This window comes from Felis catus, chromosome A1 (genome assembly GCF_018350175.1).
Source record: "Felis catus isolate Fca126 chromosome A1, F.catus_Fca126_mat1.0, whole genome shotgun sequence".
Taxonomy (NCBI): Eukaryota; Metazoa; Chordata; class Mammalia; order Carnivora; family Felidae; genus Felis; species Felis catus.
In genome coordinates, this window is record NC_058368.1 from 175,377,920 (window position 1) to 175,404,051 (window position 26,132).

Sequence of the window (26,132 nt, forward strand, 5' to 3'; positions counted from 1 at the left end):
AAAACTTGTGAAATCTGAATAAAATCTGTAGGATGGTTATTTTTTTTTTTTTTGATACATGTAAAGAGTTTGATCAAAATTGCCTAAATTGGGGCGCCTGGGTGGCGCAGTCGGTTAAGCGTCCGACTTCAGCCAGGTCACGATCTCGTGGTCCGGGAGTTCGAGCCCCGCGTCGGGCTCTGGGCTGATGGCTCGGAGCCTGGAGCCTGTTTCCGATTCTGTGTCTCCCTCTCTCTCTGCCTGTCCCCCGTTCATGCTCTGTCTCTCTCTGTCCCAAAAATAAATAAATAAATAAATAAATAAATAAATAAATAAATAAAAACGTTGAAAAAAATTTAAAAAAATTGCCTAAATTAATGTTATCATTAAAATGATATATTTGTGTAACTGAATTTATAAATTAAAAGTTATCGGAGGGGCACCTGGGTGGCTCATTCGGTTAAGCATCAGCTCAGGTCATGGTCTCACGGTTCATGAGTTCAAGCCCTGCATCAGGCTCTGTGCTGACATTTTAGAGCCTGGAGGCTGTTTGGGATTCTGTGTCTCCCTTTCTCTCTGCTCCTCCCCCACTTGCTCTCTCTCTCTCTCTCTCTCTCTCCCTCTCTCTCAAAAATAAACATTAAAAATCATTTTAATAAGGGGCGCCTGGGTGGCGCAGTCGGTTAAGCGTCCGACTTCAGCCAGGTCGCGATCTTGCGGTCCGTGAGTTCGAGCCCCGCGTCGGGCTCTGGGCTGATGGCTCAGAGCCTGGAGCCTGTTTCCGATTCTGTGTCTCCCTCTCTCTCTGCCCCTCCCCCGTTCATGCTCTGTCTCTCTCTGTCCCAAAAATAAATAAACGTTGAAAAAAAATTTTTTTTAAATAAATAAATAAAAATCATTTTAATAAAAAAAAATTATTGGAAGACATGAGGAAAATGAGGACATGTGGTCTGTGTTAAGGCATCTGGGGTGATCATGTAAAGGATGCCTGGAAGGAGGGGGCGGTGCCCATGAACTTCCTAAGGCAGGTGGGAGGTAACCAATTTCTGTGTTACGGGCACTTTACAGAACTGCCTTATTTTAAGCCATAGCAATCTTATTAGGGGGAGGGGTTATTTATAAATATTTCCAATTTACAAATGAGGGAACTGAGGCTGAGTGGGGAGGTTATTCCAGATAAAGTAGCTATAATTTGTTGAATGCAAATAGGTAAATCTTTAAATATTTCATTGAGTTCTGGCAAAGTAAGTTAGGTACCATTATTGTCTCCATTTTAAAGGTGGGGAGGCTGAAGCTGAGAGGGAGGAAGGCCACAGATCCAGGAAGTGCAGCGCCCCTCCCAGGGACTCCATTTCCCCTCTGCCACACGCCCACCCACACCCAACACAGCACTCACCAGGGGCCTTGAGTTGAAATATAAATTACAGCAATTCAGTCCACAGCCTCTGGACATCCTTCCCTTGGAAGGAGACAGAGAGGCAGAGACAGAGAAAGACAAAGAGAGAAGAGAGAGAGAGGTAGAGAGTGTCTGGAGAGGGGGTGGCCATCTTTGAGGGCAACTTTGACTAATGAACTCTGGGTCTGGATTCTCAGAAACAGACCATTTCTGACAAAAGGGCAGAATCAGATAAACACCCGGCTGTGCCAGATCTGAGTCTGATCTATGGGGAACAACACTGATGTTGCCATGGAAACCAGTCTTTTTTTTTTTTTTTTTTTTCCGCCTCAACTGTTCAGGAGCTCTATTTTTCTAAAGAGATGGTGATGTGTGCTTCTTGGAAAAATTGTCAGGGATTTCTTTCTTCTTCTTCTCCTTCCCTTTCTCCTCCTCCTCCTTTTTCTTCTTCTTCTTCTTTTTTCTCTCTTCCTCCTCCTCCTCCTCCTCCTCCTCCTCCTCCTCCTTTTCCTTCCACGTGATGCCCCAGTCAGATTAGAACACAATGTAGGGGTGAGGGGAGCAGGATAAGTTGATCAACAGCAGTTCTGACAGGTAGTCTTTCGATTTTCCAGAAAAATGTATGTCTCCCTAAATGTCTCCTGAAGTGACTGACAGCTGGGAATATCCTGGTGCCATCACTGCCTCTCCCCAAGGTGCGGCAATTGTCTCTTCATGCCTGTCCCTTCCCCTCCCCCCCCCACCCCCCGCCCCAGCCTGGGTCGGGAGCCCCAGGGGAGCAGCCCCTACTTCCTGTGCGTGTTTAATCTTTGCATCCGGCACAGGCAAGGAGGAGACATCCCAGGAGCATTTGTGAGGAGCAGCCCAGAGCTGTCTCTCCCCTACACCTCTGTGGTGCTCTTCCTGCTACTGGGGAGCACTCTGCTCAGTGGTGTCTTCTCTCCACGCTCATAAATTCTCACCATCAAAATGCAACTCGTCCTTCAAGGCTTACTTCTAAAGCCAGTTCCCCCAGGGACCCCTGACTGACGCCCACACTGTCACGCTCTCCCCTCCACCCTTCCTTCACACCTTCCCTTCTGTCTCATCTCCCTGTCAACTGTGTGCCTCTCCAGGGAGCGGTTCCCAATGTCGGGGAGTAGGTTAAAAAGTGTGCAAAAGCCGCAAACGGAGCCTATTCTGTGAACCAAGGTGCTGTTTTATCACGACTTCCTGTCTTCCCCTAACTCTCCATCAGCTAGCAGTGCTCAAAACCCCCTCCTCCAAAACCCAGAGCTCCTTTTCCCTGACAAACCCCTCTGGTTAACTGTTCTAGAACTAATCTCCCCATTCCTTAGGTATTGTGGGAGGAGTTAGGTAGCCTCCTTTTTGTTCTGCTGGGGAAGCTGTGACTCCACCAAGAATAGCACATGGCCCCAGGGTTGCCCCTAAAACCAGAAGTGTCCGTCCCCCGTCTCCTATCTCTCATCCTCTCCCTTCTTTCCGGTCACCCACTCACAGGCTCTTCATTCCAGAGAAAAGATGACTTTGGCTGATTTTTTGAGGCGATGGAGTGGCAAATCCATTTATGACAGACTGTTTGAACGTGCGTTCGTTAAGTCTTCGGTTGACTTTGTGTAATTGAAGAAAATAGCCGGGGGGTTACACGTTGGCCACATGGTCAGCCTGCCTCGATGAGTGGGATGCCAGCCCAGATCCCTGCCCTGGCTTCACGGTGCCCTGAACAGAGGCTGAATTCCAGGGCTCTGTGGGTGCGGGCAGGGTTGTCTAATGCCGGAGCTCAGCAGCCTGTGCAACCCCAAAGGCAGGAGGCCTGCTATCTTCCTTCTCCTTCCCACCAGGCGTGCATGAATGGCCCCAATCCCCCGTGTTAGCAATGGGCTTGGAGCCTCAGCTTCCAGCTCTGCCCAGAGTCAATCCCGGTCTCTCCCTCCAATATCTGGCCATCCAAGTTTGAGAAGAGCCGTGAACACAAACCACGAACCACCAAGCAAAGTACAGGGATGAGCAGTTACTGCCGAGGGGCACCGTGGTTAAGACCCCGGTGCAGGGGCGCCTGGGTGGCGCAGTCGGTTAAGCGTCCGACTTCAGCCAGGTCACGATCTCGCGGTCCGGGAGTTCGAGCCCCGCGTCAGGCTCTGGGCTGATGGCTCGGAGCTTGGAGCCTGTTTCCCATTCTGTGTCTCCCTCTCTCTCTGCCCCTCCCCCGTTCATGCTCTGTCTCTCTCTGTCCCAAAAATAAAATAAAAACGTTGAAAAAAAAATAAAAATAATAAAAAAGACCCCGGTACCAAAACCTGTGGGTCAGAAGCGTGGCCCGGCCATTTCTTAACCGCATGGCCTGGCACAGGGTGCGGCACGGCTCCGTGCCTCCACATTCCTCCATCCCAAAGTGGGGAGGACGATGTCAGCATGGCGACAGTGACGTCAACGATGGGGGGGGGGGTCCTTACCTCATGGAGCTGGTGGAGGGTTATATGACATGCTTAGCACCCGGCACGCAGCAAGGGGCATCCATGTGCTGGCTATTCTTTTGTTTTTCCTTAAGATTCTTCGTTTTTAAGTAATCTCGACACCCTACGTGGGGCTCCAACTGACAGCCCTGACTCCAAGATTTGCATGTTCTACCAGGTGAACCAGCCGGACGCCCCACGTGTTGGCTGTTCTTAACCTTACCCACTGATGCCAAGCCCCAGCGGAGAATTGCTTTTGTGATAGCTGTGACTCGACTTGGGGGGGAATGAACTATAACCTTGACAGGGCTGCTCAAGGTCTTACAAAAGCGGGCTGGGGGGGGGGGGGGCGGACAAAGGAATCACACGCACCTGGGTTCGGATCCCAGCTCATCTGCTATGGCCCCAGGGTCTTTATCCCTCTGAGCGAGCCTCAGTCGCTTTCTCTGTAAAATAGGGGGTCACCAGCTCCTCCCTGCCGTGGTTATAATAAACCCTACAGCTAATTAGGCAAAGGACCCCAGTGATCACCCATCACCTCCTTCCTCAAGCTGTTGGCTCACAGCCAATGGTATTATCTCAGTGCATCCTCAAACTTGCCTTGTGCCATATCTGTGCCCATATCCGGGTCTGTCTCCAGATTGAATGCCCCGTGCCCGGCACAGCCTGGCCCTCCACGGGTGCTCAGCTGATACTGAAGGGGTGAAGGACGCTGCACTGTAAGACAAGGGACCAGGTGTATCTCTTAGCCCCAGCTTCTGACCATAGCATCATTTCCGGGCCCGCCTGCCCGAGATTTCCCCCCACAGCCCATTTCCAGCCCCAGCCTAACAGGATACTCTGCCCCCAGAGCCCACTCTGGCCCCAGCATCTTCCCTCCCCCACCAGGCTCACCGAGCCAGAGGACAAAGAAAGTTGCAAAGGGAGGTCAAGACTTTTCAGACACATCTATCTTTATTTGTTTCCTGTCAGAAAAGTTCAAGAGTTAACACCAAAAAATACTTCAGCCTCTGCTGCCTACTGACAAAAATACGCCACAAAATTATAAAGCGCTCAGCGGTGTTGCTAGGGACAATTTGCTATTCCGCTTCGATGACAAATGAATTTACAGGTGACTGGAGGGGATGTGGTGGGAGGAGGAACGTCAGATGATCGCGTTTGGCAGGATAGTTTGAGCTATGCCAGTCTTATTACCCGGCTGTTGGGCACGAAGATTTCGGCAACATAGCAAGCCAGGAGAAAATGCCCCTTAAACGGCCTGTCACCGCTTCATGGGGAAACGGCACTGCATCTCGAATAACCAACTCTCCCAGCCCGTTCTGGCCCCGGAGCCACCTCCCACAGCAGGGGCCTCTCGGAACCCTTTGCAAGGAGAGCTGGGTGGGAGTAGGCACAGGCTGATGTGGTCCCAGGCAGCAGGAGGCCCGGCCAATGCCGGATGCTGCCCCCCTAGCCAGGAGCTTCTGAAACTAGATTGGGGACTTTGGGTGCTTGTCCAACGGCTGTCAGTGCAACAGGTGGGCAAAAGACGGTCCACAGTTTTCAGCTTCTCTGAGGACTGATTTGGCATTGCTGCAGCCCCTATCTTTAAGTCTCCCTGGCTGTCACCTGAGGCTCCTGGTTATGACCCTTATCATAAGAAGAACAAACACGAATTTTAAAATGTGGTCTAGCTTGGCCGAATGTTATATCTGCCTGTCCTGTGCCTTCCTTCTTCCCGCAGCCTCGCCTCGCCTCTCCTCTCCTCTCCTCTCCTCTCCTCTCCTCTCCTCTCCTCTCTCTCCACCCTTGCTGTCTCTTAAACATAGGCAGTACCCACGTGTAGATCTAGAAACACCAGAAAAAGACAGAGAACGTCTGCCTGCTGCTCAGAGTTTGCTTGTATCCATCCCCGGGCTCCCTGGGTCAGCCCGAGCCCTAGCTTAGATTCCCATATGGACAGTTTGTGCTAATTTGGCCAAACACACCGGTGGTGGGAGCTCCTCACTTTGGGTCGTGTGTGTTCCGGGCTTACCAATGCCGAAATCAGCCCTTCTCTCCAGCTAGGCCGGTCCTAACTTCCCATAGTCCTCTCCTGCAGACCAGAGGCCAGCCACACAGCCCCAGCCTGCATCACTCACATTTTCGGTACCTTCCAAACCCCATGCTGAAACTACAGTTTCTCTGCTAAGAAGCCCAGAGGCTGTGCTCTTTACGGCCCGTCAGCGTCTTCCAGATCCAGCCAGTTGACTCTTTTTCTGTTCATTTTGTTTCCCTTCCTGTTTTTAAATTTTCCTAACAAGTAATAAGCAGTGGCTTTGAAAATATCTTACATGGGAACAATCAACACGAAACATGCCTTTGTACATAATCCTGACTTGGGGACGAATCAACAATACCAAAAGACAAAAAGAAATATCGATTCAGACAACTCCAGTGCACGATATTTTCGGTGAGTTCCCTCCCCCTACCCACCCCGGCCCCGCCCCCACCCCCATATCCCAGGAGTACAGTGGTGTCTTGGAACTGGAGCTTGGCTTAGCCAATGAGGGGGTCCCCCTCCGCACCCCCCATTCTGGCTGGGGGTGGGCCTCTAATGGCCCTGGGTCTTGGGCGGCTTGGGCTCATGGATGACAGCAGCCGCCGACAGCCACGGCCCGATGGCCCGAGCAGTGCTCTGCTTGGCCACACTGTAGTGGCTGATGACCGTGTAGAAGCGGCTTCTGGAATTGGGGTCCTGGGATGAGTAGTAAGCATCCAGAGAGGCCGGGATACAGCGCTTGTGCTGAGGACGAGAGACACAGAGTCAGGGGGAGCTCAGCAGACTGCTTCCAACCCAACCTACGCCGGGGCCCCGCCGTCTGGGGGCCACCGCCACATAGGGTTCTCAGCCAGAGGCCAGGCGATGTCACCTGGCCTGGGCCAGGCCACATTACAACTCAGGTAATGTTTATGCAAATAGCTAAGAAAGGGTGTGACTTATAATAGGTACTCGGTAAATGGCAATTTATAAATTTTTCTATCACCTGATTTTGCTGTAAAGCAGATTCTGTCTTTAGCGCAACTAATATTGGTCGAGAGCCCATCATCTAACAGGTCCTTTGCTAACTGGTTTTAGCTAAGTTCTCTCCTTTAAGGCCTCACAAAAATCCTGGGGGCAGGTATTCCCGGAGCCCATTTTGCAGGCAAGAGAACTGAGGCTCAGAGGGGCGAGGAGATGCCCTGAAGCCACGTAGCTGGTTCGGTTTTTCAAGGGAAGGAGCCCAGAGCGGGGTGCAGGGCAAAGGGCCCACGAGTAGGACTCAGGGAGACCTCAAAAGCACCCGCCCCCTGTGCTCACATCTCTACGGGGCCACCACAGGACCTGGGAATCAGACATCAAACCGGGAAGACTGGTGCCCAGGGCCGAGCTTTCTGTAGAGGGACCAGCCTATCTCAAGCAAGAGTGAGCTCTCCCTGACCGCCGGCCTGCACCCCAAAGTGGGACCACCTCCGGACTCCTGACTCTGGAGAGCACTATCTGGGAGGAAGAACTCTACGGCCTGCCGGAAGGAAGCCAAGTCCTTCGTGAAACTCCTTGCGTGACGCAGCTTCCATTTTAAACAGTCTGCAGGGAGGTTGCCTGAATTTGGGTGAGCTTGATTAACCCTCTGACTGAGGCTGGCAGTCACCTGGGGGCCACTCACCTGCCAGAAGTCCCTTACCTTATACACAAATCCCTCTGGGCAGCTGTGGTCATAGGTGAAGGCTTTGTAAACCACCAGGAACACGATGCAGGCGAGGAAAGCGAGGGCCAGGCTGACGAGAATGGTGACCTGGAGGAACACAAAACTGGGAGTCATCCAGCCTCAGCCCACCCTGCCTTCCGTCCGCCGCACAGCCGCCTTCGAATTCCGGAGCTGTAGGCCACGTGGTGCGTCAGAAAGAGCGGGGGCCTGGGGCCCAGAGAACGCGCTCTGTCTCACTCCGTCACTAACCTGCAGGGTGACCTGGAGAAAAGCGCCTGTACTCTTTGGGCCTCAGTTTCCCCCATCTGCTAGATACTCTCTCCGAAGCCCCTTCTCGGCCCAGGCGTGATTCTCCCCGTTTACGTTTCCTGTTAATCGTGTGCAGGTGCACGGAGGGTAGGGGGGTGGTGATCCTTAAGCCACCTGTCCCTTCCGGCGCTCCCGCCTTCCTCCACCACCACCCACCCTACCACTACTGAATTCCCACCCCAGACACAACGGCCTCTTCCGCCTCCACTTGGACATGCCATAGGCACCGCAGACACACCGTGGACGCGTTACCAAACCAACCCCCTGCTCCTCCTGCCTTTTTTCCCCAGCTCCACCCAGGCCAAAACCCTGGGAGTCATCCTTGACTCCTTTTCTCATATTCGACATCCAATCTACAGCGGAACTTACTGTTTCTCCCTTCCGACATATCCGTAATCCGACAGCTTCTTACCACCCCGGCCATCTCCAACCCGGCCAAGCCAGCAACAATTCTCTTGTGTGCAGTTCCGAAGCAGCCCCTGACTAGCAGCCTCCTCGACCCAGGCAACGCAGTCACGCACAGCAGCCTGAGAGGTCCTTTCAAAATCTAAGTCAGGGCACGTCCCTTCTCTGCTCAGAAGCATCTAATGGTCTCTAAATTACTCACGCTGAAAGCCCAGCTCCTAACCATTATCTACAAGCAAGCTTTAAAAAAATAACACAACGCTCAACAGACTGAGGGCACCATGAGGGTTTATCAGAAAGGAGTAAATGTCTACTTTCGGGGTTCCCTCCAGGCTTGCGCTGACCCCATCCCACTCCGTGTACAAAGTGGTAGGGTAACCCCCACGACATTGGGTGCCTCGGGTCACAAGCAGAATGTTTTTTCATGTTATTTTTAAAAGCTGGTGGCCTTTTGAGTCGGTTGGCCCAGAAATAGGGCAGAATTCCTCTCACGGAGAGAAGATTTCTTTGATTCAGGATAAAAATCAAATCAACCTAGGGGGTCCCCAAGCCTATCTTCTTCCCAAACCAGGAAGGACAGAGGGGATGGAAGTCTATGTGGCTGCATGTGTATATAAAGTTTTAGGACAGTGTGCTACGATGATATAAGAAAAATATATAGTTGGGTCTTGTTCCCAGTTTCTGGCACAGAACTCCTAAAACCCTTGTAATTTCCTAAATGATAGAGTACTAGAAGCATCTTTTGTTCCAATATTTGGGTTTTGTGCCCAGTTCCTGAAATAGCCCAGATCCATAAAGATGAAAGGAGTGTTTTTTAGGATTCATAACAAGTCCCTTTTGACCACACCTGAGTTTATGTTAATGACGGGACTTTTGGAAAATCCCGACGGATAGGGGTCAGTTGCCAGGGAGTCAACCAAGTGATTAGAGGGTTGGAACTTTTGACCCCATCCCCTCGCCCCCCGGGGGAGGGGAGAGATTGAGTTCAATCGCTGATGGCCAGTGATTTCATCAATCACGCCTATGTAACGAAACCTCTATAAAAGTCTCAACTGAAGAGATTCAGAGAACGTCCATGTTGGTGAACAAGAACGCGTCCAAATGGGGGGAGTGCGACTCATCCTGTACTCCACGCGGGGACAGATGCCCTGTGCTCAGGACCCTTCCAGACTTTGCCCTGTGTATCTCCTCTGGGGGCTGTTCGTTTGTATCCTTCGTAACAAATCAGTAATACTAAGTAAAGCACTTTACTGAGTTCTGGAAGCCGTTCTAGCAAATTATCAAAACCGGAGAGGAGGTTGTAGGAGCCCCCAGTGAACGGCGAGTCGGTGAGGAGTACAGATGCAACCTGGGACTTGGGACCCGCATCTGAATTGGGGCAGGCTTGTGGGACTGAGCCCTTAACCTTGGGGGGGGGCGGTTTGCACTAACTCCAGCGGCCAGCGTCAGAGTCCAGCTAAATTCTAGGACGTCTACTCAGCGTCCACCGAGAATTGGAGGATTACTTGGTGTGGGAACACCACCGCACATCTGATGTCAGAAGTGGCGAAAGGATGGAGGAAAAGGTAGCCCTAGATGGTGACATGTGAAAGTCACTTCTAAACTCTTGTCAGCACAGTGCACTGTGCACCCCCTCCGGGTGCACGCTGAACCCTCAGCAGCCTCCTGCCCAAGGTTGGCGTGGGGGAGCGCAGAGATCAGACCAGAATCACTCGGGTAAGATGTGGAGAGAGCTGGAGATACCAGCAGAGGCTGGAACCTGGAGCAAGGGAGAGATGCCCCAAACCCGCATACACCCCCTTATACACTCTGAAGATAGTACTTGATGAGTACAAGGCCACTAGCTAATGTTAAGGACCTAGGAATACCTGGTCAGCGGATGTGTGAAGTAGACGGAAAGAATTTTCAATGCCCAGATTTCCCAATAGCCAAAGGCAGAAACAGCCCCAATGTCCATCAAGTGATGGATGAAGAAGCACATCGTCTGTCCATACGCATAGAGACGGAATGCAGATCGGTGGTTGCCAGGGCCTGGGGGTAAGGGGAGTGGCAAGTGACAGCTCATGGGAACCGAGTTTCCTTCTGGGGTGACGAAAATGTTTTGGAACTAGGGAGAGGTGGTAGTTTGCCCAATACTGTGAATGCGTTGAATGGCCCCGAGTTCTTTGCTTCAGTTAATATTGTATGCGAATTTTACCCCGATTGAAAGACACGTGCCCAGAGTTCAGGTTGATTCTGTCCCTCAAAAGGACCTTAAGGTCCTGTTAGCATCCCCTCACCAGAGCTGCGCGTGAGACAGACCCAGACATGCTTGCAGACGCAGCCACCCACAAAGGGCAACTGTAGATCTCATGCATGGCAAGGTGCAGCACCCCCCCCCACCACCACTGCTGACCCGATGCGGGGTCTTAGGGAGCCCCCAGAAAGCCCCCATCCTAACGTGACCATGTGCGATCCCAAGCCCTGACTGGGCAGAGACAGTCTCTTTGCCTAGCCCAGCATGCGCGTCCCCAAGTCAGCAGCAGGTCGGTGAGGAGGAGGAAGCACCGGGAGCTGGAGCAGGGCCCAGCACACCTGCCCATGGGACACGTTCCCCTTAAGGGGACGGAGGCCCTTCCCTTCCTAATGTCCCTGAGTGAACAGCCCCCATCTAGGAGGGGCAGGGTGTGATTTACCATAGCGGTCCCAGAGCTGGACCGGTTAAGCACAAGTGTTTCTAGAACAAGAAGAGAGAAGGAGAGAGGGGAGGAGGGCGGGAGGGAAGGTCCTGTAGGAATCAGTGCTGAGGCCAGGATTCTGATGTTTTGGGTCAGGGACGGTGGGTCCAGGACATGGGCAATCTTATGAACTCTCTGGGTGATTGTAACGCACAACCAGGGACGAGGACCGCCACCGTAGCATGACTAGGTGTGAGTGGTTCTCAAGCTGGCTACCCATTCTTAGAATCACTTGGGCAGTGTTTGAAATAATGCTGATGCTCTGGACCTGCCCCAGACCAATCACCCCAGCATCTCTGATGGTCGAGTCCAAGCCCCAAGGTGGCTGTCGTGCACAAGAAGTGTAGGGAAGAGTGTGGCACGTGGGCGCTGGGCAAGGTGCCCTATGTCACTGCCAGAGACAAGGGTCTGGCGCTGAGAAGGACGCCAGAAGTGCCACCCGCCCGAGGGGCTTTGCTGAGCGAGTCTAACTCCTTCCACATGTTCCGTAGCCCCGGAACTAGGGTGAGAAGAGGTCATTTGAACCAAAGAAGAGTGTGTGTCCCTGTCCTGAATCTTGGTAACTTCTGCAGCTGGAAGCCAGTCATTTCCTAAAAGCCTGTCAGGGAACACAGGGCTGTGAATGAAGCACAGGCCCTCCCTCAGAGCCTCACAGCCTACTGGGTGAGGGAGAGGTGGACAGATGGGGGCGGGCACGTGCAACACAAGGGCTGGCACCGTGAGGGCAGCAGCACAGGGGACTCCTGGGCCTAACCAGTCTGGGAGTGGGGGGCCGGGGAGTGGATCAGGGAAGGCCTCCTGGAGGAGGCAACATTGGAAGTGACTCCGGGGAGGAACGCCAGGATAGGGAAGGAAGAAGGTTCTGAGCAGAGAAGTCGTATCTGCCACGGGGTGGAAGCTGGGACTGTTCTGGAAGCATCACATGGTTCACCGTGGCTGGCCCAGAGGATGCAAATGAGGGAGAGAGGGGTCTGGCGCAACGGGGTGGCGGCCAGAGAACAGATAAGGAAGGGCCAGGCTACAACTTGGGCTTTATCTCCAGGGGAACAGGGAGCCCCTGAAGGTCTTAAGGAGGGAAGTGACAGGATACAAATTATGTTTTGGAACGATGCCTCTGTGAGCAACACGGAGGCAGGTTTGCAGGGGCAGGAGGCAGAGAGGCCAGCGAGAGCTGATGCGTGAGGCCATGCCCCCAGCGCTGAGACCGGGCCTGGGGCCATGAGGGTGGAGGGGTGGATATTTTGAGAAGCTCCTGGGAGGTAAGCAGAGTGAGGTGAAAGGGAAGGAGGGAGGGGACTCTGGGGACGAAGGGTGACATTTGGGCTGGTCTGGATTCGTGTGAGCTGAGCAGCATTGGTTGTCGGAAGGGAAATGGGGAGGAGGAGTAGACCAAGGTTCCCGTTGTGGTACTTGGATGAGCTACTCCCTGAGGAGGGGTCTCCACGGGGCATCCGGGGGAGCCGGCCGTCCTCAGCTGGCCTATCCCTTTCTGGCAGATTCGTTAGTGCTTTGGTCCCTACAGTAAAACTCCCAGCACAGAGGCGGATCCCCAGAGAGGACTCCAGAGAGAAGCTCCCACCTCCCCACGAGCACCTCGGAATGTGAAGACCTAACTACACGCCAGGAATCACTGACTCGATCATCTAGCCTCAGAGAGGCCCCAAAGCCCTCGGCCCCACTTCTCAATGCAACAACCTAGGACTAGAAATAAATCCAGGCTAGATTTGGGTTTCTGCAGGGATGGCATCCTCACCGCTGGGAATACCCGCCGCTCCCCGTCTCCGGGCCCGCCCCTCGCGCGTTCATCCGAGCATCCGCTCAACACACATTGATGCAGGGCCCACAGCGGGCCAGCTGCTGCCATACGGTCATCGCCTCCAGAGCTTACGGCAGAGACGGGATCAGATGCTGAACAAGCGAATCACAAAGAAACAATTATGAAACGAGCCCTGGGCAGGACCCGGAACTGTGCGGACCAGGGATAGGGTGGGCCAGGGTGGGAGAAGGGGCTCCACCTAAGAGAGTGGCCCAGGATGAGGTGCCAGCCCAAAGACCCACAGAGAGAGTCTAGGGTCCCAGTGGGCCTGGAAGAAGCAGTGTAGCTGACACAGGGGACAAGAGGAGAGGCCGCTGAGATGAGGCACCATAGGGCTTTGAGACCAAGGTCACCCTTGTCCTGTCCAGGAGAGGCACTTCCCACGACATCCATCCCCGTGCTTGCAGCTAACAACCTGCTCAGCCTCGCCTCCCGGGGCCAGTCTGGCCCGTCTCTGCCAGCCTCCAGCTCCGGCCACCACTCCCTGGCTCCACACGGTCCCCTCCAGCCATGCCCAGCCCCACAGAGTTCTCCTGTCCTTGTGCTTTTCAGCCCGGAACTCCCGGGCTGACGAGGTGTGTCCTTCCTCGTCAGGGAGAATGGCTCCTCAGCCTTTCCATCCAACCCCACTGTCCCCTCTCTGCCCGGCTCTGGACAGGGTCTTCCAAGGCTGCTCTGAGGGTGCTTACTCTGTCATCATGACCTCTTCATACCTCTGAACCCTCCGTTTCCCAGGGAACACTTCAGGCAGTGAGTATATCTCATCTTTTCCTCTGTGCCCAGCACCATGACTCCTACACAGGGGGACGAGTAAACATCTCCTGAACTGGAATGCTGAATCGAATGAAGACCGTGCAATGCACACGTGCACGCACGCACACACATGCACACACACACACACACACTCTTCCCCAGACATACACAAGCAGGCAGACGTTGCAACCTGGTCCAAACCACGCTGCGTGTATCCTGGATGGAGCGCTGAATTACCTGCACTTGGCCTTCTGGTCTTTTCCATCCCCTATTCTCAATCCCATCCACTACAGCCCCCCAACACGCGCTCAAACGAAAGCACCTTAACCTTGAAAAGGATCAGGATTTGGGTTGGAATCTGCTAAGACCTGCCTGAGATTTCTCCTCAAACTTTCGAGCGTAGGTCAGAGAGAGAGAAGACAAAGAACTCAACACGGGGTATGCAGCTCGCAGTTCTGGCAAAGCCGTGCCAAGACAGGGGCCATAACGACCACCCACCATGAGCCATATGTCCATACAATGACAGTAACAGTGGTAGGAATAGCAATACTAATCATAGGTGCTAAGAGTTGTTGGGAACTCACTGTATATGAATATTGGCACAATTGTAGGCAACAGGTAGCATTATTATCCCCACTTAGCCAACGGATAAACTGAGGCTCGGAGAGGTTAAGTGACTTGCCCGAGTTCCCACAGTTGGCAGCAGCTAGGTGCAGACAATACACTGAGGCGCCTAAACGGCACCTTGACCTCTCCATTCCAGAACCAGCCCCGTATCTTCCACCTCAGTCAGAAGACAAGGCCTTTCCTGATTTGTCTTCAACATCCCCCCTGGGGCTCAGCCCCTTCCTCCCACTGCCTGATGCACCCTGACTCCCCCACCTCTACGTTCTTGCACCTGCTGGCCCTGTATGACCCGGATCAGGTAGCTCCTCTTCCCCAAAGTCTTCCCCAAAAGTCTTCTTAGCCCCTCCCCTGGCTGCTCACAGCTCTCTGGCACTTTTCTCAGTGCGCCATAATTAACCACCCCTGGTCTGCTTCCCCTCTTGAGCGGCAGTGTGGAATAACACTTCACATTTCTATTTGCTAAGCACTGGTTATGTGCCAGGCACTGTTTTGGGCACTGGATATGGATTTATCCTTGTAAGCCGCCCAACAGCCCTATGAGGTAGATACATCTTCATTTTTTTGGATGAGGAAACTAAGGCACAGAGAGGCTACCTCATTGTCGGACTCATACAGTTAATTAAACAATACAGTCTGGAGTCTAACTCAATAAAGTATTGGCCCGGGCTCTTCGGCCCATGCGATATTCCCCATAAGGCATTTATTCGCTAAATATCAGCTGAGCACCTACAATGTGCCAAAAATAATTCTACACATTGGGCATCCAACGCCAAGGACAGGGGAGGTCCCTGCTCTCATAAAGGTTACCCTTTTAGCGAGTTTCCTCTTGCGTAAAAGGGGGACAACAATAGTCTCTGCCTCTCAGAGTCTGGAGGATTACATCAGATAACGTGAAGCCTTGGAGTGAGTTGAGCAGTGGCCCCCCCAAGAGATACGTGCATGTCCTAATCTCTGGAACCTGTGAATGTGACCTTATTCGGAAATGAAGTCTTTGTAGGTACAATTAAGTCAAAGATCTTAAGATGAAATCATCCTGGACTATGCGGGCCGGCTCTAAATCCAAGAGTAAGTGCCCTTCTACGGGACACACAGAGGAAGACGAACACCCAAGGAGAAGAGGGGTCATTTGAATACAGAGGCAGAAACTGGAATGATACCCTGGTGAGCCGAGGGACAGCTGAAGCCACCAGAATCCAGAAGAGGCAGGGAAAGACCCTTCAGAGGGTGCGCAAGCCTGCCTTGATCTTGGACTTCTGGTCTCCAGAACCGTGAGCCTAAATTTCTATTGCATTAAGCCACACGGTTTGCGGTAATGTGTTCTGCCACGGCCACTGTAGTGCCCTCCCACAGTGGCCGGCCATCCTGCACCTGGGAGAGCTCCTTGATTTCTCCCTGTCACCTGACACGTTCCTCGGCATGTTCTTCAGAAGCACCGACCACTCGGGAAGACCGTCACTTTTCTCAACGTGTGTGGCTCTGGTGCGCTTTCTCAGCCCTTCCCCCTTTAGTGAACTCCTAGTCATGCTTCAAAACCCAGCTCACAGCACGTTGCCTTTGCTGGCAAGCCTTCCCTTGCCTACTTGTGCCCTCACTACATTTTTTTTTTCCTGCACCACTTAGCACTCAGCTCCCGTACTGTACCACGGTTGTCTGTTCTCTTGAGTGTGTGTCACGGGGGCAGGGACCTGATCTTGTTTGTCTCTTTGGCCCCGGCTTCCCGCTCACGAGCTGGCACGGGGTAGGGGGCCAGGTGGACGCGAATGCATATCCCACATTCCCTACCCCACACCCCCTTTCTCATTTTTTGGCACAAAGCGCCGCCAGCAGCGAATTTCCAGGGCCCTTCTTAACTGTTCCGCAGCCTTGCAGGGTGACCGGATACAATCACTGCACGAGGTCGTCTGCAGTCTTTTGCCTGCTGCTGGAAGAATTCTTGGTTGCCCCTGAAGTGATTTCCTTGCCTGTCTGCTGTGCCGGTCAAAGATGAGAGGCTTCCTTCAGATGGCTGGGAGGACAGACCCGCCATTCTGGGCAGTGTCCACGAAGTTCTTTGGAGGGGGTGGGGGACCCCCAACCCAATAGGGTTCTCCCCCTGCGTCTGTCTCTGGTGAGCTGTGTGATCTGGGGCAAACACTTCACCTCTCTGAGCCCGTTTCCTCATCTGTTAAATGGGGGCAAACATCCCAGCCCACAGGACCGCTGGGAGGATTAAATGAGATGATGCCTGTAACGTTGCCTGGGGCTGTCCCGGTGCTCGGGGAGGGTAGGGAGGGGGGGCGGAGCTTAACCAATAACAGCAATCACTTACCGCCTGTGCAGTACTGTGCTGGGTACTGTGTCGAGCACTTTTTGTGTGTTATCTTTTAAAATCTTTCACGGTAAACCTACAAGCCCAATTATTACCCACACTTGACAGCTGTGCAAACAAAGGCACAGAGGCACAACGTAGCCGGCCCCAGGCCACCTGGTTATTGAGTAGCGGAGCCGGATTGGAAGTCTGGAATATTTGATCCTGCAGTTCCCCCCGCCCTAACCACTGCCTTTTGGTAAACATGTTTCTGTCCTGCTGCTGCCTTGGCTTGGAATAGTGCAACGAAACAAGACAGCGTGGACTCTAAACTTGCTAGGGGTATGTCACCTAGACGTGGAAATCCCAGGAGTTAGGAAGACAGAGGAGAAAAACAGAACCCTTCCACCGACTGCCAAGGATCTAAGATCCTCATTATGGCAGGAACCATGAATTTCATTAACATTCATGTACTAGAGCCGCGCGGCATCACAATGCCCAATAAACCGCCCTTTTTATGAAAAATGCAAACCCTGGAAACCTCAAAGCAATCCAACCACTCACATCGGGGAAATTAAACTTTGTGGGGACATAAAAACGGAGCTGCCCGACACACATTCATCTTTTTGCGTGTGACAGCTGGAACCTCCAGAGACGGAATTAGGCCACCCGGTGCCTTGCTCCTGGCTCGGTCCCAAAGATCCTGACAATAGGCCTTGAGTGGAAAGTGCGAGGGGATGGTAGCTTCCATAAATTCTGCCCCGGTGACATTCTGGTTCCCCTAGCCCTCTCCCTAGCACCAAGCTCGTAACTGGAGTAGAGCTTTAGAGCCAGATTGTCTGGACCGAAAGCCCAGCTCTGTCACTAACCTGCTGTGTGACCCTGGGCAAGTTGCTTGCCCTTGGGAATCCCTGACCTACTTCTCTCTAAAATGGGGGTGATACTGATGGCTACCTCATACTGGCTATTGTAAGACAGCATGTGGTAATGCATGAAGCCTTCGGGATGGGCCCCGCCTGTGATAATGACCTTAGTTAGCACCCATGGAGCACGTACATTTCATGTCCTCAAAACTCGGTGGCGAAGGTATTATCAATGTGCCCATTTCACAGATGGCAATGACTTTACATATGTGAAGGCAGAGGGAAGAGTTAAACTCAGGTCTGCCTAACTCAGAAACACAGCTGCCTTACCATATGTTATACTGCTGATAAATCTATAACTTTGTTACAGTTTATTTTTATTCAAAGCGCATGGCACCATTATAATAAGAACAACATTGGAAATCCAAGAGGAAAACACCCATTATAATCGCGCCATCATCTCAAGTCTGTTTTTACACACTTGCTATTTATTCTTATCAACACGCATCCCCGCATAAATCTCGATTCCTTCCACTTCTTCCCATTTTACCCATTTGTGGCCCATCCAGCTTCCTGTGATCACATAGAAAGCATCCTCACATACCGAGTCTGACTCCTCCTTGCCCAAGGCAGACCTCCACTGTATCACCTGCCGAAGGGCTCTGAGTCATTACCCTAATCCACACAAAACCGTCACGAGGTACAACCAAGGTGAATAATGCAAAAGGCAAAAGCACCGTGTAAATGCTAACACTCCTTGTGGCCGTCACTGTTGCTGTTATAATCGTGCAGGATTAGAGCTGATTTCGGTCCGGGTGTTTCTTCGACGTGAGGACCATCGGGTGTTCCCCTGGGCTGCCCTCACCCGTGGCCTGTCCTCCCTGACTGACAGGGCAATGGCATCTGTCTTTGGGCTTCCAAGGGCCTGAGGGTCCTACTGGTGATTCTTGTCACTGGGGCAGAAAGGCACCTCTGATGGGGGGCATCCCTTCTCTGGTTTTTCCTGCCTTCCCCTCCCAATCCACCATCCCTGCTGGCCCCCAAAAGGCCCCCTAAATTATTCCTCAGCGCATTTTATCGTGGGGCTGAAGATCCCATCTCGGCCTCGGTGGGCCTGACCTCCTGTCCTGACACAGTGCGTCTACGATTTACTGAGCAACAGAACCGTCTAAGGAGACTGACCGGCTGCAGGCTTCTGGGCCTCACACCCAGAGACTCTGGTTCCCTCCATCTGCCCTGACACCCAGAAACCAGCATTTCCACGCAAGTCCAACAGGTTGGGACGCAGATGGCCTGGAAACTGTAGTTAGAGCAAGGCAAAGACCAAAACTTTGTCCGGCTTCTAGGAGAAGAAAGCAAGAAGCTCACATCCTCGATTGGCAAGTACTCGACACGTTACGCATACGAGCTCGCTCAGTCCCAGCCGGCATCCCAGAGAGTGCGTATGGTTGATGCTCCTGCTTTTCAGACGATGAGCCTGAGCATTGCAGGCACTGGGTAAGTTGCCAGAATTTTCCAGCCCATCAGTAGTGGAGCGAGATCTAGAAGCCGGATCTGTTGAGATCCAAAACACATTTTCTTTCTTCAGCACTGCCCTGGCCCCTGTGTTCCTGGCCCACATCACCAACTGCTATGGCCCCAGGAACCCTCACACACACATGCACATGCACACACTGACGCACGCAGGCAAACACACACACACACCAACACAGACACACATATGCACACCAACACAGAGATTCACAGAGACCTACACACGGACACACACACACTCCCTCTCTCCCCCTCTCTCTCGCCCTCCCCATTTCCCTCCCTACTTCCTGAAAGTTTTAGACTTCCTGCTACTGGCATGACTTTCTACTCCCTTCCCCCTGGAGGGTATCTCACAACACACACCAGGAAGCCTTCCTGGACCTATCCCTCCAGAGGGACACCTCTCTGAAGCTCCATGTGCTGGGTCCTGGCCACAGTCACTTACTGCTCTGTGTTTGCACAACTTCTTGTCCCAACAGCCCACCCCACCGGAACCACGAGCTTCTCCAGGGCAGGGGCTGTGCCTCAGTGACCTGCCCAGTTCTTGTTCCGGCCCTGCCACAAAGGACATACGCGTCAGCTTTGAAGGACTCACACCCATTTGCTTCAGCCACAGCCAGAGCCAGACCCCAGAGCAGGGCGGGTCTCCTCCACCCAGGAAGCCCTCCGTGCACATCACGGCCACCCTCAGATGCACACAGCTGTCTCCCTGCATCGCAGCCGACCGCGTCTAGATGCAGCCTGCAGCCGTATCTCCATGGAAACACCAGCCCTGCAGCCCAAATAGCCCATTCCATTAAGCTACTTTCATTCCTCAATCCCCTTTCTTGGCGGAAGAGTTGATTTTTAAAAAAAGGAGAGAGAGAATCAGGTCAGCAAAACTGGTTTGGGAAATTAGAAATCCTCCTCCGAGCTCCGAAGTGTGGCATTGCTGGGAACGCCAGTAGGGCGTTTCTAAGCCACATAAGCTACCCCACGTCTTCCCATAAATCTTGCAAGGGTGCGAAAGCAGGCCTGCCATTGCTACAACAGCCACAGGGCAGAGGGTCCTGGGGGGGGGGTCAGCTGTGCTTGGGGGAGGCAGCAGCTCGGCTCCTCTCCTCCATTTGCCACCTCGGTCCACAAGGAGGACGGAATCCGTACCCCATCTTCTACCTGTTCGCCCTTCCCGCCCCCCACACATAACACATGTACCCATCCAGCCCGGAGGAGTCTTGGAGGAATCTTTACAGAGACCGTCACCCTTGGAAAGGTCTACTTTCAAGGCTGGTGCTTGGCTGGTGTCTGGGAGCCTGCGCATCAGGAGGGCCCTGCCATTCCCAGAGCTGAGAAGAGTGGCTCACTGTGCCTTAACTGGACACATCACATGGGTTGTGCTGAACACCGGCCTTCCTTCGGGGGCTCTGGAACTTGGGTACGTGCGGGGCGAGGGGTGCCGACGCGACCAGCTCCTAGGAAAAACCCCGGGCGCTGAGTCTCTAACGAGTTGCCTGGTAGACACCAGCTCACGCATGTCACAGCTCATTGTTGGGGGAATTGGGTGTGTCCAGTGTGACTCCGAGAGGAGAGGACTCTGGAAGCTCGTGCTCGGCTTTGGACTTTGGGCTTTATCCCATGCACCTCCTTCCTTTACCAACAGCGTTTTGTATCTTTTTGCTATAATAAAGCATAGTGCCGAAGACAGCCATACCCTGGGCCCTGCGAGCCCTTCAAATGAATCTAGAGGTGGTCCCGGGGACCTCTGATACAGCGCCCCTCACTGTCCCCCTTTCTGGTTCCCCTAAAGGAGAGGCATCGTGGATCTTATTTTTCAGAGCCCAGCAGGCAAATCTATGGACGCTATGTCTTCAAAGACGGGCCCCAGGTTCCAGCCCGTAATCTTGCCCTCCCTGCCCCTCTGAGTTCAGGCCCCACGAATATCTCTTCTTTTCTTGCTTCGTGGATCATGACAGGGTAAGGGTCTCCTCCTTCCTGCACAGGAGGAGTCTGAGCCATCTCTTCTCCGGTCTGTACCTCCTCTCCCTGTGGGTGATCACTGGGTCAGCCTGACGTTAGGATTTGGGAGCAAACGCTCTCTCTCTCCTATCTCCCAGCTCATGTGTTTCCTCCCTCTGGTGAAGCATCTTCCCTCAGATGCTTTCGACTGCCTTTCCTCCAACCGTAGTATGAGATCCCTCTTTGGGGTGAGGGTGGGCAAACCAAGAGGAGAAGCCAGTGACTCTCTAGGCCTCCCACCAATAGATACAAGCCCACTCTGCTCATGGAAGAAGCTGTCTCTCAGGTTATCGGGTGTTCACCAGGAGTACTTTGCCTCCTAATGTACGGACATCCGTGGCAGGGAGCCTCGGAAGGAAAGAATGGAAAGATTCTGGCACCCAAAACTCTTCCTAGCTCTGGTCAATCTACAGACGTGGGTATGTGGACTGACTCCACAGCCTCTCGGCCCATTCAAGATGCTCACCATTGTCAACTTCAGGTAATACCTAGAAGCTGAGCCTTCCCTCAAGGCCCAAATATTCTCGGGTCAGCCGGATATGTTTCAGTGTGGCCTCAGGTGGAATATTTTTCCATCAGTCTGTTCTGTCCTGATGAAGAGAGAAGAGTGGAATGGTGGTCCCATTTACACGTCCCCGGCCTCAGCTTTCTCATCTGGAAACTGGGATCATAATAACTACCTTGAAGCCCCGGGGTAAGGGTGAAATGAGATCACTATGTGAAAATACTGAGTACAGTGCCGGTCACGGAGTCAGTGCCCAGAGATGTCCATCCCATTCTTAGTCCTCACCAAGGATCTGGGAGGAATAAACATACCTCAGGATCTAAAATCTTATTTCCTCTGTCCCACAGTTCCACGCTTTGGATGATGGTTTGTCTGTTTGTTTTTCATGCCAAACAAAGTGCACTCATTGAATGCTAATGAATTCATTCTCTTATTTTTAGATTCCTTGGACTGAAGGACAGACCTGTGAAGGAGAGGGAACCAGAGTGACCCAAACAAAGACCCCATGATGTTTTTGTAGGTCTGTTTGCCTAGTCAGAAGGAAAGAAAGTGTTTGGGTCTTAGGAAATACCTGGCCAAGACTGAAGACAGCCATCACTACAGGCCAGGGCTGGTCTGAAGCCGGTGCAGACTCAGAACAGACGTGCTCTCTACTTTCAGCTCCCCCCCCCCCTCGCTTTTTTGCATGACTTTGGACAAGTTCTGCGACGTCTCTAAGCCTCAGTTTCTTCATCTCTAAGACGGGCGTTACAATGATTCCTAGCCCACAGAAGCCCTGAAAGGTGCCGTGAGGTGACCCAGATCGGATTAGCTTTGCTCTGAAGCAGGACACGTTCAGCAAATGGCAGAAGGATTTCTGTCACGTTACCTCTTGGACGGAACTGCTGACCCTAAAATGGCGTGATAGGCCTCGAGAGTGAGCATTCGTTTTGTTCACGCCCATATTCTGTTTAATGCCTCTGCCGGGGTCAGTTCCTGGAGAAGGAGTTGCCTTTGTTTATAGGCTGTGCTTCCATATCCAAGATGATTGCATTGCAAAGGTTTAAGAGGGACAGTAAGAATTATTAAACACAGTATAGTTGTTTTAACTTTATTTCTTATTTGTAATTTTTTTCAACGTTTATTTATTTTTTGGGGGTACAGAGAGAGACAGAGCACGAACGGGGGAGGGGCAGAGAGAGAGGGAGACACAGAATCGGAAACAGGCTCCAGGCTCCGAGCCATCAGCCCAGAGCCCGACGCGGGGCTCGAACTCACAGACCGCGAGATCGTGACCTGGCTGAAGTCGGACACTTAACCGACTGTGCCACCCAGGCGCCCCTCTTATTTGTAATTTTTAAAACCAACCCTATAAGGTAGGTCTTATCATTTATAAATGAGGAACATAACGGGCTCCTGGGTGGCTCAGTCGGTTGAGCATCCGACTTTGGCTCAGGTCATGATCTTGCATTTCATGGGTTCGAACCCTGCGTCGGGCTCTGTGCTGACAGCTCAGAGCCTGGAGCCTGCTTCGGATTCTGTGTCTCCCTGTCTCTCTGGGCCTCCCCCACTCATGCTCTGTCTCTCTCTCATGCTCTCTCAAAAATAAATAAACATTTAAAAAAATTTTTTAAATAAAATACATGAGGAACATAAGACCCAAAGACATTAAGTCACTCTCCTAAGTAAACTCAAATAATGAACTGAGAAGCAGAATTTGAACTCAGGTATGATCCCAAAGGCTGGGATCTTCCACTCATTCTACTTCCTCTGGAATGGCTACTATTAGAGTGGCTGTTTGGAATACAAAGGTCTTCTCCATCCCTAAACCAAAAGGATTGTATTATTACACTATTTGGCCAGCTCCCCATGGAAGCCCCCAAAAACCCATTAAAGAAGCCTATTCTCCAGAGCCCCAATGAATCCCACTAAGTAAATTGCTTTTTGAAAGGAAAAGGAAAATGAAACATCTGTGGCCTGAAACTTTATATGAACAATAATTCAAGGGTCTTTCTCAGAACCCGGAAAGGGAAACCCCCTATGGAAGGGGTGTAGAAGTGTGGACCCAAGTAGAGCCAGGAATTCATTAACGTTTGTAGAGCCCTTGAAAGAGAAAAAGCACAATTTAAACTGGAACATTCCAAAGCAATTCTTTTCTCAGCTTAATTTGCTATTGGCATAATCATGAGAAAGAAGAAATGAGGGTCTGGGGGCCCAGCTTATGTGGGAGACAAACCTCTGGCCTCCTGAAGTATTTTTCATTTCCAAAGTACGAACCATTGTTCGACTTGGGCCAGAGGACGTGAAGACCTCTGACAGGGAGGCTGTTACAGGATGGAGAGGCTGAGGGCTTACTTCACAAGGTTGTGCCTTTCTGAGTTGACGAATGAAACACAAACACAGAATAGAGATATAAGCAAGTGCATCCTTGATCCAAACAACCTATTAAGATGCAAGGAGTCAGCATTTCCTGGTCACCTACTATGTGCAAGTATAGAACAGCCAAGCAACATAAATGAGAGAAGAGGGTTGGTGGTGAGGCAATAGGACTGGGGTAACTGAGGTGGGGGGGAAAGGCCACATCTACAGGGGACAGCGGCAGCTCAGACCCAGGCAAATGCCGCCAAGGACAGGAATGAGGACCTATTACAGCTGATTTTCTGCTTTTTCAAGAAAAGACGGAGATTCTGAACTTCAAGTGAAACATCCCACTTTTCAAATTAGGGGCCGCAGGTGCAAAATTATGTTTTCTTTCATTACTCATCTTAAATGTTTCAAAGACCTTATAAAATTGGTCTTTGCAGCCCTACTTTATAGGAAATAAGTTTCCAAAAGTGGTTGGGTCGGGGTCAGGTAGCGACAAAGGTTGAAACGAGGACTTGGGCCCTGGAAGGATTCTAGGAGGGAAGGGATGAGGTCCAAGGTGAGGCGACGCACGTGAGCGGTTTGGAGATGGGTGGAAAGCCAGCTCCCAGGTGGCACCATGAGCACGTATGACCAATTACTGGACAGGGCAGGGGGGTGTTATTAAAGGGCTCTGGAGCATGTGTCCACAAAACATCTCCAAAGAGGCCTAGCACCTTCTACCACAGTGGATGCGGGGGATGTGGGGGTGTGGAGAAGAAGGACCTGACATTTATTGAGTATCTGCTATGAGCCAGGCACTGGGTTTTGCACGCATCACTCCACTGAGTAGACACAACGACTGTTTGATGAAGATATGACTGTCCCTGTTTTACCGAGGTGAGGTGAGGGGACTTACCCGGGTCACACGGCAAGGCCAGGTCAAGGCCTTCTTTCTAACATGTGCTGGGCTGGGCCTTCTTCCTGCCTGGGCTGCTGAGCAAGGTGAGTCCTGGAGCAACCTTGTCACTCACCAGCATTTTGTAAATATGGTCCAGACAAGGAGACGCTCACAAATCTGGCCAGGGCTCTTTTGCACAAGGTGAAACTCAGTAAATTAAGATGTCACACAAGCCTTGCTGTTTCCACAAGGAGTGACTGTAGCTACAAATCTGACCCAACATGCAGGCAAAATGCGCTGTGGGCAGGTAGGTAGGTCAGGCGCTTTATTTACTGCTGCCACGATTATGATTTTAATTTGGTGTGAAGGAAACAAAAGGCTTCTGAGGGATCAACATACAGGTGGCGCGGAAGTTCAGTGTTGGCTTCGCAGAGACGGGGAAGCAGGGACTTAAAAGGGAAGCAGTGGGAGGTGGGAGGAGGAGGTAGGCTCAAGCACCAGACTGGCCTGGGATCCAGTCTCTGCTCCACCATCCCCTGGCTGTGTGACCTTAACCAAGTAGCGCCACCTCTCAGAGCCTCAGTCTCCCATCTGCAAAAATGGGATTATCATGCCAGCTGCCTACCAGCCACATTGGAAGGACTCGCAAAGACACCGGAGGTAAAGCTTCCAACAACGCTGAGTATCATCACTGTCGTTATTACTGAAATACATTCCCGAAGCGGTCACCCGTAGAAGCAACTGCTTCACTTCCTGTCACTGAAATGGTCGACGCTTAGCTGTACCTCTTAATTTCATCAGAAATGGTCTGGTGAGTCAGAGCCTTAATTAACTTTTGCACGGTGTTTTTGGGGGCAGGGATCGCGCCCTTGCACTTTGCCCGTTCTCCCTGGCTCCCAATAATGGAAGTGTATGTCCCTCATAAATTGTTCTGACTCTACAAACACGAGCCCAATCACCCAGTAGACACACAAAGTAGTGCACACAGCCAGCCTGCAAGGCCGCAGAGAGACCTCTCCCCAGCAGCACACTAAAGCAAGGGCTTGGAACCTAATGAAATTACCTTCCCTCTGCCGAGTTCCCTGCAGGGATTGCAGTCTGGGCTCCTGTTTTTGTCCTCATTCGGCTGTGACCTCAGGCTTTCCCCTCTCGGCAGTCCCTCCCCGGTAGGATGAGTTGGGCATTGTGACCCAGAGTGAAGGGTCATGTCCTTTCCTATCCGCCGCTGTTTGCAGGATTGCAGAAAACCAAAGGGTTGGGAGTGAGGTTCAGGTCAGGGCTGCTTCCCAGACGTGGAAATCAAGCAGGGCAAAAGACGCAGAGAGTAGAACGTTGTTAACAACAGGCTCCGTGGCTGAGATAGTCAGCGCGACATTCGCCTGTGCCGTCTTCTGGAGAGTCCCCAGCCTTGAGGATTCATCTTGGCAGCCCCTGTATCTGGCCAGGGCTTGGCTGCAGTAGGTGTTCAATAAATCCGTATGGAGTAAGTAAATGCCACCTAACTAGTTTCATTCGTCTTATTTTTATGACACCCCTCCCCCGCCCATCTTTTCCCAGAAGTGAT

The 26,132-nt window shown here is 52.2% G+C and overlaps 1 protein-coding gene across 1 annotated transcript in view; it reads right to left on the reverse strand.

Annotated features, from left to right (window-relative positions):
• Positions 1 to 6,288: 6,288 nt before the first annotated feature.
• Positions 6,289 to 26,132, reverse strand: part of NSG2 (neuronal vesicle trafficking associated 2) — a 55,198-nt gene continuing 35,354 nt past the window's right edge. The window contains exons 4-5 of the mRNA XM_003981254.6: positions 7,512 to 7,622; positions 6,289 to 6,592 (exon numbers count right to left, since the gene is read on the reverse strand). Of these exons, the coding sequence (XP_003981303.1) occupies positions 6,401 to 6,592; positions 7,512 to 7,622 (303 nt within the window). The 3' untranslated portion in view covers positions 6,289 to 6,400. The remainder of the gene's footprint in view (positions 6,593 to 7,511; positions 7,623 to 26,132) is intronic.